At 41.5% G+C, this 15,980-nt stretch overlaps 1 protein-coding gene across 2 annotated transcripts in view; it reads left to right on the forward strand.

Annotated features, from left to right (window-relative positions):
- Cacna2d3 (calcium voltage-gated channel auxiliary subunit alpha2delta 3) overlaps window positions 1–15,980 on the forward strand; it is an 877,637-nt gene that overhangs the window by 711,984 nt on the left and 149,673 nt on the right. For both annotated transcript variants that reach the window (XM_058582154.1, XM_046452970.2), the window contains one exon: window positions 1,147–1,227. In XM_058582154.1, coding sequence (XP_058438137.1) covers window positions 1,147–1,227 — 81 coding nt within the window. The remainder of the gene's footprint in view (window positions 1–1,146; window positions 1,228–15,980) is intronic.

Consider the following 15,980-nt stretch of genomic DNA (forward strand, 5'->3'; position numbering starts at 1 on the left):
TGACTCTAAATAAAATACAAAATAGGGCTGAGGATGTGGCTCAGTAGTTGAGTGCCACTTGGTTCAATCCCCGGTACCCAAATGAACAAACAAACAAAAATATGGATTAATTAAAACTGTTGTGGCATTGGACTTTGTAAACTACAGTTTTCCCTGAACTTTTAACATAAATTGTCTAATGAAAAGGAATTTAATGTGTTTGTGGCTTCTGTAGATACAAGGGAAATCTTTAAAATAATGACCAAGCACAAGTCATTATGGCCAAGTACTGTCTTTCTCCTCATTTCTTCGGTGTGTTGAATACTGAAAAGAAGCTGGTTTTGTTGTTGTTGTTGTTTTGATTTTGTTTTGTTTTTTTATCACTGCTTGGGCTGGGTCAGGAAGAAAACTCATAATTGCTTTGGTCATGAGTGTATTCAAGTTCAGGTTTGCCTTCCCAGCTTCTGGATTCAACTGGATTCCATTCAATGCACACACATTGAGCACCTTTCCTGAGGGGGGCGCTAGACTAACAGTTATTAACTATGGGTGCTCCACATCTTTGAATTCATTAGTATTGGAACCACCCTTAGGAATAGAAAACCTCCTAATACTAATGCCGTGTTGTTACGGCACTAATAAAGGGTTTGGAGTATAGATATCATTCCTGTTCTATCTCTATTTAGAATGGTTCTGCTCAGAAACACCGAGATTAAAATTAGAATCTTGTAGATCAGTTAAGATTTATCTAATGAATCAGAGCTACAGTTGCCAACTTATTGTAAAATAATTCCAAAATTCGGTTTCATGTATCTCTGCATGGCTCTGTTCAGAGAGGTGGTATAAATATGACCATGGACACAAGTAAACATTGCAATTAGTAACCACAGATGACTTAAACATGTGGTCCCTCCGTGGTGGCCATTGATTTTGATGTGAAGAGCTGGCCATTCACCAGTGCAGGTGCTCAGGGCTCAGTATATTGATTACGGCACAAATGGCCTGACAGAACAGGCGGAGTGTCCACAGCCCAGAGGACTCTGGATTCTGGGAACAGAGCCCCAGAATCATTTGCAGAATTGGTGGCTATGGGCCAATATGATTATTCTCTGAATGTGCACACTCTAACTATCTCCATTTTTCTTCTGGTGGTTTTTCTTTGCACAGGGACAGTCAACAAAAGCAATGTAGTGACAGCAAGTACCTCCATCCAGCTCCTGGATGAGCGGAAATCCCCTGTGGTGGCAGGTAAACAATGGATTTTGGTGACTATGGCATCCATTCACCTGGCTGGTCAACTGCTTCTGTGTGGCATTTTTTTCTCCAAAAAGTAGGTTTCCAAAGGAGGAAAAAAAAAATGGAAAATTACTTATTCCTCAGCTTGGTTTCATTTCCTCCAAATTAAGACTAATAGCAGGTGGTGTTTGATGCAAAAACAGAAAGCTTTCTCAAGGGTTTCTATTAAACTCTGAGCCAGGAAGACATCTTTGGTATGTGTCATGGAGAATGTCTTGACAGCAGGTAGCAAGCTCATTTAAAGTAAATTCCACACCTCTGATTTTTATATCATTAGGATAACAATGGGCACACAAGAAAATTATAGGTCTGTTTTAGGCAAACACCAGCTGAAATGTGCCCTTCTCCAGAGACACTGGGATTTTCATCGCCCTAATCCCCCTGGGGAATTAGAGTTAGCTATATCTGCAGGTGCTGGGTTTGGGTCCAGGGGAAAGCCAAAGCATTTTACAACAGTGAGTCTTGAATTGTCCAAAAAAGCCCCGTCTCTAGCTTTCCCCATTTCTCTCATCTCTCACAAGTGTGAGTAGATGACGATAGCTGGCTGGGGGCTTCATTAGTGGCTGAAAGGCTTGGAAACTGCCACAAGTCCTCCTTGGAGGATGGCTGTTGACAAAAGCAGGGTCTGAGAGCATGTCTGGCATATAGTCTATTTCTGATATATAATTATTGGATCCATTGGTTGATGGATGGGTGATATACTCAAGCTCTATCCTGATACTGGCTAGGTTTACCAAAGGGAGTCATTTGTTTTTGGGCGGCCTCCCTCATTAAGTTGTACTTTAGGGTGACTTTGAACGTCAACATCTTTGCACACTGTGATAATTTGTGGAAAGGAATGCAAATGTAGCAGATGGAGCGGACCCCTTTGAAGTGGTTGTTCTTTGGCTGGGAAATCCTGTCTTTCCCTCCACTTTTATTTCTGACTCAGCCTGTGAATCATAACTGTGTCAGTAGGGACTGAAAGATCTGGGGATAGTCACTCTAGTGATTCTTGGGGTATTGGATATGACAAAGAAGACAGTCTTATGTGTCTGACCTGCAGCTTATCTTAAACTAGGCAGACCTATAATTAATCAGCCAGGCGATACGGGCTCTAAGGACTCACAGTTGCTGTCTTCAAATTTGGTCACTTAGTGTCTCCCCCGTTCCTTGAGGAAAGCGGGAGACAGGATCATTTAACTCAGCAAGATTTATTTTTGCTTAAAGGAGGTCAGGCTTGCTTACCTCCAGGCTGTCCCAGCCAGCTAATTCCGGAGGCATGTTATATCTCCCAGGAGCTGGGGCCACATGCAACAGCTGTCAAGGACAGATCAGGCCAAAGCTGTCTATTGGATACAGAATTTCTCTTTAAAACCCTTTCCATGGGTGTTTCATTCAGTCATCATAAAGGATGCTCTGGGTATACCCCAAAGTTACTGTGTTTACCTCAACGACCTTTGTACAAGTTTACAAACGATGCTCAAATGTTGCCAAATGCCTTCTACTTCATAAATGTCTATTTGGCTGAGCACCAGCGAAACGTGGAGTCAGCCAGAGCACTGGGTGTCCAGCCTAGAGCAGAATGTGCGTTGTCCAAATGACTTGCTGGTCTATTACTAAGTTACATAGCTGGCCATAGACCTCAGGCAGGTCATGAGACATGATGGTTTGGCTCACGTTGAGTGTGTAAGACAGGCTCCTCCTATTTGTTGCTTCTAAGACTGTGTCCACTACTGGCCCCCAACTTCAGAAGGTAATTATGGAGCAAGACCAAGAGGCAAAGTCATCAAGCATCTGTCTTGAGGTTGAACCCTTCTTCTTCCAACTGCATCTGGTAGACATGAGATAAAACAGAATTTCTTGGCTTTGAACTTGAAGGCTGCCATGGATGCAGCCCCATGAAGGCAGTGACCGCAAGAGGACCTGTCTCTCTCCCAGAGCACAGCAGCCTCCTCAGCATGTCCCCCAGGTGTCATTGACTGACTCAACTCTCATGTTATGGTGTGATTAGGTTGGGTTACATTCCTCGGTGTCTTTTCCTCAAACTAAGTAGACATTGTTTACGGCTCTGAAATTCAAAAGGCCATTTTAATTGGGGAAGAAGCCTTGTTTTGGCAGATGAAGATGAGTGTGTGAGCGGGCTTGTTCCTCAGACAGCAGATGGGACACAGCTGACGGGCAGTAATTTGGGGTCGCAATGAAATCCTTGTGTTAAAGGGAAACATGTCTGAAAGAAAAGGTGTACAGCTTTGCAAATCATTCTCAAGGATTCCCTTGAGAGGCCTGTCCCACTCCCTGGCCTAATCTGGGATTCTCATATTCATTGACTGTGTGCATCTATTTGGGGTAGTTGTTGTTATTATCATTATTATTGCTGCCATTTTTATTCTCTTCTTTTTCTTGTTTTCCTTTTTTAAAAAAAAACAAAAAACACTTATATGCTAATCTGTCAATGACACCTTTGGCCAGTCAAAGGTGGTCAGCCACAGTGCATAAACAGGTTCCATCCATCTTGGGCACCCAGTCCTCTTAGGGAGTCACCCTGCCAGCTCTTAGTGGCCACCAGCATACTGCATTTTCTCAACTTCTTTTCCATTGAGGGAAGAGGGAGACAAGATCATTTAACTCAGCAAGATTTATTTTTGCTTAAATTTATTTTTGCTTCCACTGCCAAGGAAGAAGTGGCAGGACTTTCCCTACCCAACCTCTCCAGATCCCTGGAACCTTCTATGTGTACGAGGTTCCTGATCCTTTTTTTTTCCCCTATTATTATTGAAAATGCAAACCTGATCTGTAAAACCCAAATAGATTTTCTGCTTATGTGTGGTTGGGGTGTCTCCAGGTCCACCTAAATAGGGGTGAGATTATTAGCTTCCTTGCCTGTGTCAACTCAGAGATAATAGAAGAGAACAGGAAACACCAGTATAGAAAGAAATACAAAAATGCTAGGATTTAGGGGTAACCCACTTTTATCTTCAAGTTGGATTCATTCATTCATGCATTCAGCAAATAGTCCATGAGCTCTCCCTTTTCCCAGGTACTCTAGGAAGTACCTGGAAAAATGAATAAATAACCAGGATCAGAAACTGATATCCTTTCCTTCCCCACACAGGTCTCTAACATAGCTATCTTTAAAGCTGTGTTTCTAAAGCACCAGTGAATTAAAGAGCTGAATGACTGTCTGGAAGGTCCTTAAGGTCAAGGATCTTGCTCATTTTACCTTCTGCCCCTCATAGCGTAGTCAGTTCTATGTGTGGACTCTGGTGAATTGACCTTCAATAAGATTTTTACAAATCGAATGGAACTCATGGAAACCGACTTACCTTCTAGATTCCCTCTTATTCACACAAGATACCTTATCTCAACTTCTGTTAAAAAAAAAGTTCAGTCTTCTGAATTTTTAAAATGATACATATTAGTGGCATTGGCTTTAAAATGAACATTTTAACATATCAGAATCTAAAATGGCAACTAATGATGTTCCAATTTGATTTTAAATACTTGTAAATAACTCCATGGTCAAGAACTCTCTCCATTATCCTTTAATACCCAGTGCAAGTACAAGGGCTAATGCATGGTGAGTATGAATGAAATATCATTTAAATGACTGATTCAGGGTGGATTGGCTTCATTGTGACTTGCTATATACAGGGACAGAAGCTCACAAAATTCGCTGACCCAATCATAGAAATACTGTACTTGACTAAAACTCTGAGATGTGCTCAGCAGCTTAACTTCAGCCCATAACATAATAATATGGGGGGTATTTCAAGGAATAAAATAATTTTTAATATTACATTCCAATGGCAACTGTGTTGAACCAGGCATTATCTCTGTCGTTAAAAGTCATTTCTGAGTTCAGAACATCTAATGTTATGCTTGGAATAGCTAATCTGATCATCCTCAGGGGGGGAAGAAAGATTATGGACATGAGAGCATTAGTTTCTTATAGAAACAGCTCTTTTTCCAACAGCCTTACAGAACTGTGATTGACATGCCAAAAATTCACTGATTTTAAATCATTATGACTTTTTGTGAAATTTTGGTGTAGGGGTTCCTGATCTGTCTACTTGCTTCTTTGCAAAGCACACAGATCATATTGGATCCATTCAGGGGGGAAATTTGAAAATGTGAGTTATGTGCTCTTGTTTGCATAACTTCAGGCAGTATAATGAAGGAGAAGATTTCATTTTAACCAGCTAATTAGGAAAGTGATTAATTAACATCATTGACCGTACATTGTCAGGTACGTGCTATTTCAACTAAGTGTAGTGTTTAACATGGGCCCTGCCTTTGAGTTCAGTGGCTAATGTTGACAAAGTGTTACAGGAAGGCATTCAGCTTGATGACATTCCTTTGGTCAGATCACACATATTTGGTATACATGTGTCAGGAATTATGTGTCAAGTCTGCATGGATAAACATCTAGTTTGTTAAATCTGAGTCAAGGAACTATTTTATCTTTACAAAAATTACTGCTTATGAACTAAATGAGTGGTTTCCAACCAGAGACAGTTTTGCCCTTTGGAGATATTTGGCAATATCTGGAAACATTTTTGATTGTCACCACTGGTTAGGAGGACTGCTACTGGCATCTAGTGGGTAGAGATCAGGACAGTGCCACACAATCTGCAGGTCATAGAACAGACCCCATGACAAAGAATTATCTAGTTCAAGATGTCAGCAGTTGCGAGGTTGAGAGACCCTGGGTTAAACTCACAGGCAAATTTTAGTTCTTGGCATTTTCCAATTCATTGTTGCCACTTTTAGGCTAATAGCAAAAACAACTTTGCATCATCATTAACCATTCAATTAATATATATTTCATGGATAGTACATACCTAAGGCTGGCCATACAGCACTGAACAAGTACCCCAGAAGGCACTGTGGAGTGTGTTAAGGGGGTTGTTGGTTGATGTCAAGATGAGGGTGCTGTTGCCATCCAAAGCCCAGAGGCTGGAGTGACAGCTGCCCAAGGAAGAATCCTTCCACTCAGCTGATGCTGCACCACTGAGAACTCTGAGCATGGCCAACCTGCTGCCAATAGGGAGCCTCCATTTGTTCTAGAGATCCAGACAACTCCAAGTTTGGCATGAATGGGAGGAAGGAAGGCATTTCAGTAGTGGTTAATGCTCCCTAGAACACAGAGCAAGATGAAGAGATGAAGTGTGGTTAGCAAGGGAGACAGGAAAGATGGACTCTCAGTCCCTACATGTGTGCATGGGTTTGTGGCAGGGCAACACCTTTCCAAGTTGGGTGGTGCATGGGGAAGGCCTCCCTAATGGAGTGGAATGAGTTGAAACCGAAGGGATGAGATGGATCCACCTCATGCATATCTGGGGGAATATCATTCCAGGAAGAGGGAACTAGCTTTTCTAAAACTTTGAATGAATCTGGAATGGGATTCCTCATACATGTGTTCATGTACCAGATGAGTACTCCGAGACCTGAATGTGAGTCTCTTGGGTTCGGGGAACATTTACCAGGATCTAAAAGCAGAGCTGATGGGCCATAGATAGGTGACACAGGGGAAAGTGTGGAATCCAAATCAAGTCTTTGCCTTAAATGATCAGCTGTGAGAGGAAGCTTTTTGTGTTTGACTTTTTTTTTTTTAATGGATAAAAGGGTATAATGTTGAGACCAGAGCAGATCTAAACCAAAAGAACTAACAACAGGAAATGTTTTGAAAATGGATTCGTAATGTAGTTACCCATGAGGCTGTATTTAATATCTGTAACAGAAATCAAGGGTTAGAACTGGCCATTAACACAGCTGCTATGCAAGTCACAGTAGCCAGTGACCAGGGAATGTGGAGGATTACTGCTCCAGGAATAAAAATAGCCCAGAGTTTTGAGAAACTGGATCCTCTATGATAGCTCTCCAGGGCCACTCATTCCAAAGAGTCACCATTCCCATTATTAAACCTCATCAGAAGCCACAGCACATCCTGCAGTCCAAAATCTGTAGCGGAATTTCAGGGCTACAGGTTCTCCTACCACATGGCTTGCAGTCTCTGAACTGACAAGTCGAGCCACCTTTTTTGAGGTCGTTGTGGGATTTGGACATGAAAGTCAATGTGAACTAAGTATTTAAAGTGAGCACAGGGCCTGTCCCTCTCCTGACCCCACCTAGACCTTAACTTTCACATTCGTAAATCAAGGCGGTCTGGTATTGAAGTTGGTTTTCTAACAGCCTAGTGTTTTGAAGATGGAAATTAATTTCATCACCCCAGAAAAGGAATGGTATTAACCAGTATGGGAGCATCTCTGACACCCAAATTCAGTCTGTTTGGGGGGGATTCCACTGATAACTGTTGAGAAGAATACTCATCAATTCCAAAGGACAGGGCTGGTATAGATGGTGCTCGGTAAATGCTTGCAGTCAAGTGGCTCAATAATCCCTAGCTGGTAAGAAATTTTTAGTAATAACTATAGGTCACACTCATCTCCACTCATGTGCCAGTGCTTTTCCCAATTCTTTGTTCTATATAAAACTTTATATGTGGCAGTATCATTATAGTATCCTGACATGCTTCATATAGTATCCTTTCGTGTTTCATAAAAAACTTCTTCTTTTTTTAACCAGGGATTGAACCCATGGGCACTTAACCACTGAGCCACATCCCCAGCCCTGTTTTGTATTTTATTTTAGACAGGGTCTTGCTGAGTTGCTTAGGGCCTCGCTAAGTTGCTGAGGCTGGCTTTGAACTCACAATCCTCCTGTGTCAGCCTCCCTAGCTGCTGGGATTATAGGCATGAGCCACTGCACCTGGCTCATATTAAAACTACACACTACATTTTCATGTACCAATGCCTGAGAACAGAGTTTAGAAAACTACAGTCCACAGGACCAAATCTAGCCTGCCACCTTTTCTTCCCCCCATAGTTTTATTAAGATGTATTTCATATCCAATAAAATTCAACAATTTAAAGCACATAGTTCATTGGCTTCTAGTATAGTGTGTTAGAGTTGGACAACCGTCGCCACAATCTAATTTTAGAACTATTTCAACTTTCCCAAAAGAACCCGTGATATACATTCTCCCTTCCCATTCTTGAGACCTCACCCTGGCCCCAGGACCACAAATCTACTTTCTCAATGTATTTGCCCAGATTTAATATAATCAGATAAATGGTTTGAATCATATACTGTGTGGCCCTTCATGACCAAATTCTTTCACTTAATATAATATTTTCAAGGATCATCCATGTAACATGGATCTCTACTTTTTTTTTCTATTGCCAAATAAAATTCCATTTTATAGATATACACTTTGTTTAACCAAATGATAGGCATTTGGTTGTTCCTACTTTGAACTATTATTAATAATGTTGACATGAACATTCATGTACTAGTTGTTGTGTGGTCATGTTTTCACTTTGAGGGGATAGATCCCTAGGAGTGGAATTGTAGTTTCTTATACTATCTTTGCGTTTGATATTTTGAAGACTGCAAAACTGTTGTCCAACATGTTGTGCCATTTTACAATCCACCTGCAATGTATGAAGATTCCAATTCTTCCACACCCTTGCCAAAATTTATTATTATCTGCCTTTTTAATTTTAGCATGTTTGTGGATATGAGATGATTTGTATTTCCCTGATGAATTACTGTGCAGTGCATCTTATTATGCACTCACTTGCAATTTGTATAAGATCTCTAGAGAAATATCTGTCCAGATCCTTTGCCATATTTAAGTTAGGTTATCTGTCTTATTGTTGATTTGTGAGAGTTCTTTTTTTTTTTTTTGTCAGAAAGTAAATGTGTGCTTGTTTTTTTTTTTTTCAATTTTTTATTGTGGGTTGTTCAAAACATTACAAATTTCTTGACATATCATATTCCACACTTTGATTCAAGTGGGTTATGAACTCCCACCTTCACCCCATACACAGATTGCAGAATCACATCAGTTACACATCCATTGATTTACAAATTGCCATACTAGTGTCTGTTGTGCTCCGCTGCCTTTCCATCCTCCACCCTCCCCCTCCCCACCTCTCCCCTCCCCTCCCCTCCTCTCTCTCTACCTCCTCCACTGTATAACCCTGAGGGTCTCCTTCCATTACCATGCAATTTCCCTTCTCTCTCCCTTTCCCTCCCACCTCTCATCCCTGTTAAATGTTAATCTTCTTCTCCTGCTCTTCGTCCCTACTCTGTTCTTAGTTACTCTCCTTATATCAAAGAAGACATTTGGCATTTGTTTTTTAGGGATTGGCTAGCTTCACTTAGCATAATCTGCTCTAATGCCATCCATTTCCCTGTAAATTCTATGATTTTGTCATTTTTTAATGCAGAGTAATACTCCATTGTGTATAAATGCCACATTTATTTATCCATTCGTCTATTGAAGGGCATATAGGTTGGTTCCACAGTCTTGCTATTGTGAACTGTGCTGCTATGAACATCGATGTAGCAGTGTCCCTGTAGCATGCTCTTTTTAGGTCTTTAGGGAATAGACCAAGAAGGGGAATAGCTGGGTCAAATGGTGGCTCCATTCCCAGCTTTCCAAGAAATCTCCATACTGCTTTCCAAATTGGCTGCACCAATCTGCAGTCCCACCAGCAATGTACAAGTGTACCCTTTTCCCCACATCCTCGCCAGCACTTGTTGTTGTTTGACTTCATAATGGCTGCCAATCTTACTGGAGTGAGATGGTATCTTAGGGTGGTTTTGATTTGCATTTCTCTGACAGCTAGAGATGTTGAGCATTTTTTCATGTACTTGTTGATTGACTGTATGTCCTCCTCTGTGAAGTGTCTGTTCAGGTCCTTGGCCCATTTGTTGATTGGGTTGTTTGTTCTCTTATTGTCTAATTTTTTGAGTTCTTTGTATACTCTGGATAAAGAGAGAAATAGAAGAAGATCTTAGAAGATGGAAAAATATACCCTGTTCATGGATAGGCAGAACTAACATCATCAAAATGGCGATATTACCAAAAGTTCTCTATAGGTTTAATGCAATGCCAATCAAAATCCCAACGGCATTTCTTGTAGAAATAGAGAAAGCAATCATGAAATTCATATGGAAAAATAAAAGACCCAGAATAGCAAAAACAATGCTAAGCAAGAAGTGTGAATCAGGCGGTATAGCGATACCAGACTTCAAACTATACTACAGAGCAATAGTAACAAAAACAGCATGGTACTGGTACCAAGAGAGTTCTTTATATATTCTAGAAATAAGTACCTTGTTGGATCTCTGCTGCCTTGGAATGCAGTGATACCCATATTGTCCAACTATTAGTTCTGCCTTCCTGCTAAAATGGCAAACTAAGTAACTGGATCGAAACCGTATAGAGTACAGTGCAAAAATATTTACTACCTTGCCCTTTACAGAAAGATTTAGATAAATATATGTCACTCTGTGTATTTAAAACAGAAAAAAATACCATGGATTTGTTCACTTACCTGATTTGTTCTTATAAAACTAAAATACATATTTAAATCAGAGGTTATGCAAATGGATGTGGAAGAGAGTTTCCTGTATCACAACTTGTGCATCAATTGTGCCTAACATTTTCATATGTGTGGTTACACAGAAACCCCAATCAAAGATCCTAAGCTTTCTAAAAATACACGTTCTCATTGTCAGTCAAGACAGCGATTTACTTAATCTTCCCTCTAGTTTATAAACCTCTGAACAGTGTAATCAGCGTAATGCTTGGTACAGTGTTGGAAATGCCCTCACATGCTTTGGTGGAAAACAGTTTATGGGATTTTAGTTTTCCAACATGGCTCATAAGAGATTTGGGGATTTATTTAACTGCCTTTATCCAAATAAATCTCCTAGTGACCTCGTTGGGATTTTGATCTCAGTTGAGATGGAAATACGTATGAGTCATTCTAAGTAAAGGGTGTGCAGAGGATTAATGGCGGATGTTAATTTCACCTCCCTGGGAAAAGGGGACATATGCGAGTGGAGTTTGTGGTAGGAGCGTCAGTGCTTTGACTCTGAATTCCTGGACACAGTTGCCCATGCAACATGCTTTGGCCAGGTTATGGTGGGACCAGGAAGGTGCTGATCAAAGGCTTTTTACTCCCATTGCGTCACCAAGAGCTCCTGGGATCTATTCTGGGTGAACGGATCTGAATGGGATTGATGTCTGAATGTCATTCCCACTGCAAGGCCAGTTGATTCGCCCAGCTCGGGCAGGGGTGAATGGGCAATCAGTTACAAATAAAAAGAAATTTTGGAATGAAAATATAGTGCATGATCATTTTGTATATTTTCTTCTGTGTCCTTCTTCTGTCAGCCTCCAGATTTTAACTAGTTAGGTCTGTAAGACAAAATTATTTTATGATTGCATTATTTTATTTAGGTTCTTTATCATTATTTTATGCTGTATGCTTCTCTCCCATCCCCTCTTCCATTCTCTCTGAAACCCACTGCCATCCCGTTTCATCCACAGTGAAACATCTTTCAACAAGGTCAGCAATAATTTCTACACTAATGAATCCAGAGTTGAACTTCATGCGCTCATTTTATCTTGGTCCACCAGCAAGGCTTGACCATGGTGATTGCTTTCTTGGTTCTTTGCCTATTTTGATGCCCACCCTTCCTGGGGGTCCTTTGGTGATTTCACTCATCTCCTAGGGAAAAGGGCTGAGGATGTGGCTCAGTGGTTAAGCACCCTGGGGTTCAATCCCTGGTACCAAAAATTAATTAATTAATTAATTAAAAAGACCAGTAATGGCGTGTCTTTCCTCCATTAGATCTTTCTACTGACTTCCCAATTTTCTCAGAGTTAAAAGCTAAAATTCTCACACCATATGTTATCTGCCAATGCATAACAAGTTATGCCAACAGCCAATGGTGTAAGGCTGTAAGCTTTCTCTATCCCACAGCTTCTAGGAGCCAGGGAGTGTGGGTGTACCTTAGCTGGGTACACAGGCTCACAAAGGCCACAATCAAGGTTTGGCCCAGGATGGCCTGTGAGTCTTTGGTGGAGGTGGGGCCAAAGGCTCAGCAGACAAAGGAAGTGCATTCAAAGGCATGCAGATTACCAGCGGGGTTCAGATCCCTGTGTTGTTGGGTTGAAGATCTCCATTCCTCCCTGGATACTGGCCAGAGATTCCTCTTGGGATCTTGTCACATGGGTTTCTCCACTGGGCAGTTCACAGTGTGCTAGTTGACTTCCATTGGAATGAGCAAGACAGGGTGTGCAAGATAAAAAGCCACAGCTTTTTGTACCTTAACCTTGGAAGTAATATGTTCTATCAGTTTTGCTATATTTTGTTAGAAGCAATTCACCGGATCCACTCTGCCACCAAGCAGAGGCAATTAAACAAGGGAATCATTGCAAGTCATTTTAAAAGCTACCTCTTACAACCTGTAGGATCCCAGATGATATGACTCCTAGACACTCTCTAATCTCATCTCCTTCCACTTCCCTCTTTGCCCACTCAGCCACAGCAACTGCCTCCTGGTTGTTCTTTAAACACACTATACCTGCTGGTACCTCGGGGCCTTTGCATCTGCTATGTCTTTTCTTTGGGTCACTTTCCTGCCAGCATCTTCACCACTGGATCCACCATTTCCTTCAGGTCTCTGTTCGAATGTTTTCTCAGGGAAGCCTTTCCTATCACCAAATACAAAATAGGAATTCTTCCTCCACCCTATCCCCAGCACTCTCTATCACTACTGCTTTTGTACCATCTGATATACTTTTTATTCCTCTGTCTTCTCCCTCGGCTAGATGTTCCGTTTCGTGGGGTATGTGCTTCATTTTTCACTCTTTTATCTTTGATATTTAGAAAATATTGCAGCAAGTGTTTAGAAATTTGTTAAATGGTCAACTGCATGGTTTTGTAACCATGTTAGCCAAACCATTGAGACTTAACTCTGACTTTAGCTGATTCTATGGCTGATCACCGATATCTTTATGCCATCACCACATTCTTCTGCTCCTTGCCTTCTCTCCTGCATTTTAAGCCATTCCTCGGTCAATGAATGTCTTGAGTTTTCCTCAAAAGGAATTTATAGGGGTCTCTGAGTCTTTACGCATCCTCCTGTCTCAACCTCCTGAGCCGCTTGGATTCCAAGTGTGCACCACTGTGCCCAGCTCGTTACTTTTTATTATTTGTAATTATTCACTCTTTTAGTCCCTATAAGGGATTGCATGTCCTCGCCCATGGCCAGGCCACCCACAGTGCCATCCTACCAGAGCTGTGTGCCTCCTCAGTAACTCTGAACTTGGCCATGTGACATGATTTTGCCAGTGAAATGTATGTTAAGATATACACATACGCACACCAAACATACGGCACGTGAAATTCCACCAGAAACTTTAAAAATTGTTTTAGGACATGTTATAGTATTTACTTTCATGTTTCCTCTGCATCTTGAGAGCAGGTCTGCCTTCTTTTTTTTTTTAACACTCTTGTAGGGGATGCCAAGTTTTCTCTCCAGTTTAATCGTTCTTAAAATATAGGGGATTTGCCCAGGAGAAGGGTAGATGGCTTCCTCTATAGGATCTCTTGGAGGGATTAAGGTGGCGGGTTAGTTGATATGTACAGCCACTAATCAAGTGTCCAATGATCAGATGGCTTCCATCAGTGCAGTACTACAGGATGGGTTTGGGGTCGCTACCTCCTGTTGCTGTGTTGTCTGATGACTCAGATGAATCAAAATAGTCTGTTGTTTTCATTTCTTGGAAGCAACAGCAGGTGCTATGAAATGGCTATTGTGTGTCCCCAGAGTTCATGTGTGGGAAGCTTGGTCCCCAGGGTGGTGCTGCTGGGAGGTGGGTGGGACCTTTTACAGGGAACCCTACTGGGAGGATTTTAGGTCACTCGAATCGTGCCATCAGAAGAGATTAAGGCACTTCTCATAGGACCCGTTTTTTTTTTTTTAATTTGTTCTTTTTACATATACATGAGAGTATATTTTGACATACATATACAGAGTATAACTTATTCTAATATAATTTATTTGGAGACTGGTTTATTTCACTTAGCATAATAGTTTCCAACTCTATCCATCTACCAGCAAATGCCACAATTTCATTCTTCTTTATGGTTGAATAATATTCCATTGTGTACATATACCATATTTTCTTTATTCATTCATCTGTTGAAAGGTACCTGGGACCTGGTTATTTTCACAAGAGGATTGTTCCCAAAGCCTGAGCCTGCTCCCCATCCCCACCCAGGCTCTATGGCTTCCTGTCTTGCTCACACACACCCTCCCAACATTTCCATCCACTGTGAGGTGGTGCAGCCAGAGGGAGACCCTCACTAGAGCCTGTGCCATGGTATTTGGACTTCCAGCCTCTAAAATTGTGAGTCTAGTGAAACTATTTTCTTTGTAAAGTTGCCTGTCTAAGGCATTTCATTATATTAAAAGCAATGAAAACTCCTACTAATTGGCTAGCATCTTCATCTGAAGTCTAATTTTGTCATTTTCTCAAATAACACAAGAGAGTTTGGGTCTCTTCTCTTCCCTTCTAAGAGTGTCTCTTCCAGCCCATCCAAGTCACAGGCGGTGAAAGGCCCAGTTTTCCATTTTGCCTTGACCCCTTTGGCTGTCCTCCTATTAATGGTGGAACCAGAGTTGATGGCAGTGACATACTGGTTGGTGGCCAGGTTCCTTTTCTCTGCCATGTTTTGTGGTAAGCGTTGGCAGTGCCAGGAAAGGATCCTCACTCTGAGTTCTTCAGACATCCTGAAAAGTGTCCAGGTTTTGGACCTGGGAAGACCGGAATCCAAATTCCTACTCTACCATTTACTGGTGGTGTGACTTTAGGTAAATGACCCGAGCTTTCTGACCATGTCCTTTCTCCTGTAACATGGCAGTAAAATACCCACAAGTCTTGGCCAACATCAGGCCAACAGAAAATCAATTATTATGCTTAGAAAACACCTGGCACAAAATTGGGTGCTGATAAAGGTTGAAGGTTATGCTGCAATTGTCATTATCCTAATAATTAGCATAATAATGTCATAGTCTAGATAATTGCAGTTCTCCACGGAATGAATGAAGGATGGTGGGCATCAGGTTGTGTTAGGGTTTGGATGTGAGGTGTCCCCCAGAAGCTCATGTGTGAGACAATGCAGGAGGGTATGGAGGAGAAATGATTGGGTTATGAGAACCTGAACCCAATGAGTGAATTAAATGCCAGTGGGATTAACTGAATGGTAACTGGAGGCAGGTGGGGTGTGGCTGGAGGAGATGGATCTTTGGGGGCGTGGCTTTGGGATATATATATTTTTATATAAAGATTGGAGTCTCTCTGTCTCTCTCTGCTTTCTGATCACCATGTGGGCCTCTCCTCTCCACCACACTCTCCGCCATGATGTTCTGCCTCACCTCGAGCCCTGAAGAATGGAGCTGGCTGTCTATGGACTGAGACCTCTGAGACCATGAGCCCTCAAATAAACTTTTCCTCCTTTACAATTTTTCTAGTTGCATTTTTTTGTTGTAGCAGCAGAAAAGCTGGCTAAGGCAGGTTGTATCATTCATGCTAAACCCCATGCTTCTGCAACTGAGTTTATCAGGCATACAATTAATTTATGTGTGTGACTTTTGAAAAGTTCCTTTCCTTTTTCCTGCTTCTATTTCCTATCTGTAAAATAAGGGCACTGGACTGTATTGGGGTAGCAAATAGGTTTAATCTCTCATGTCAACCCCAGCTGATGGGTCGTGGGTTCCTGGAAAACAGATTTTAAAGGATTCTGAGGCCTTATTGAGGCTCAGCAGATAAGTTTGCCATGATCTATTAGCAA

Source organism: Marmota monax, unplaced genomic scaffold (assembly GCF_021218885.2).
Source record: "Marmota monax isolate L192 unplaced genomic scaffold, Marmota_monax_Labrador192_F-V1.1 WCK01_AAM20220418_F8-fsc00042, whole genome shotgun sequence".
In the NCBI taxonomy this organism is placed as follows: Eukaryota; Metazoa; Chordata; class Mammalia; order Rodentia; family Sciuridae; genus Marmota; species Marmota monax.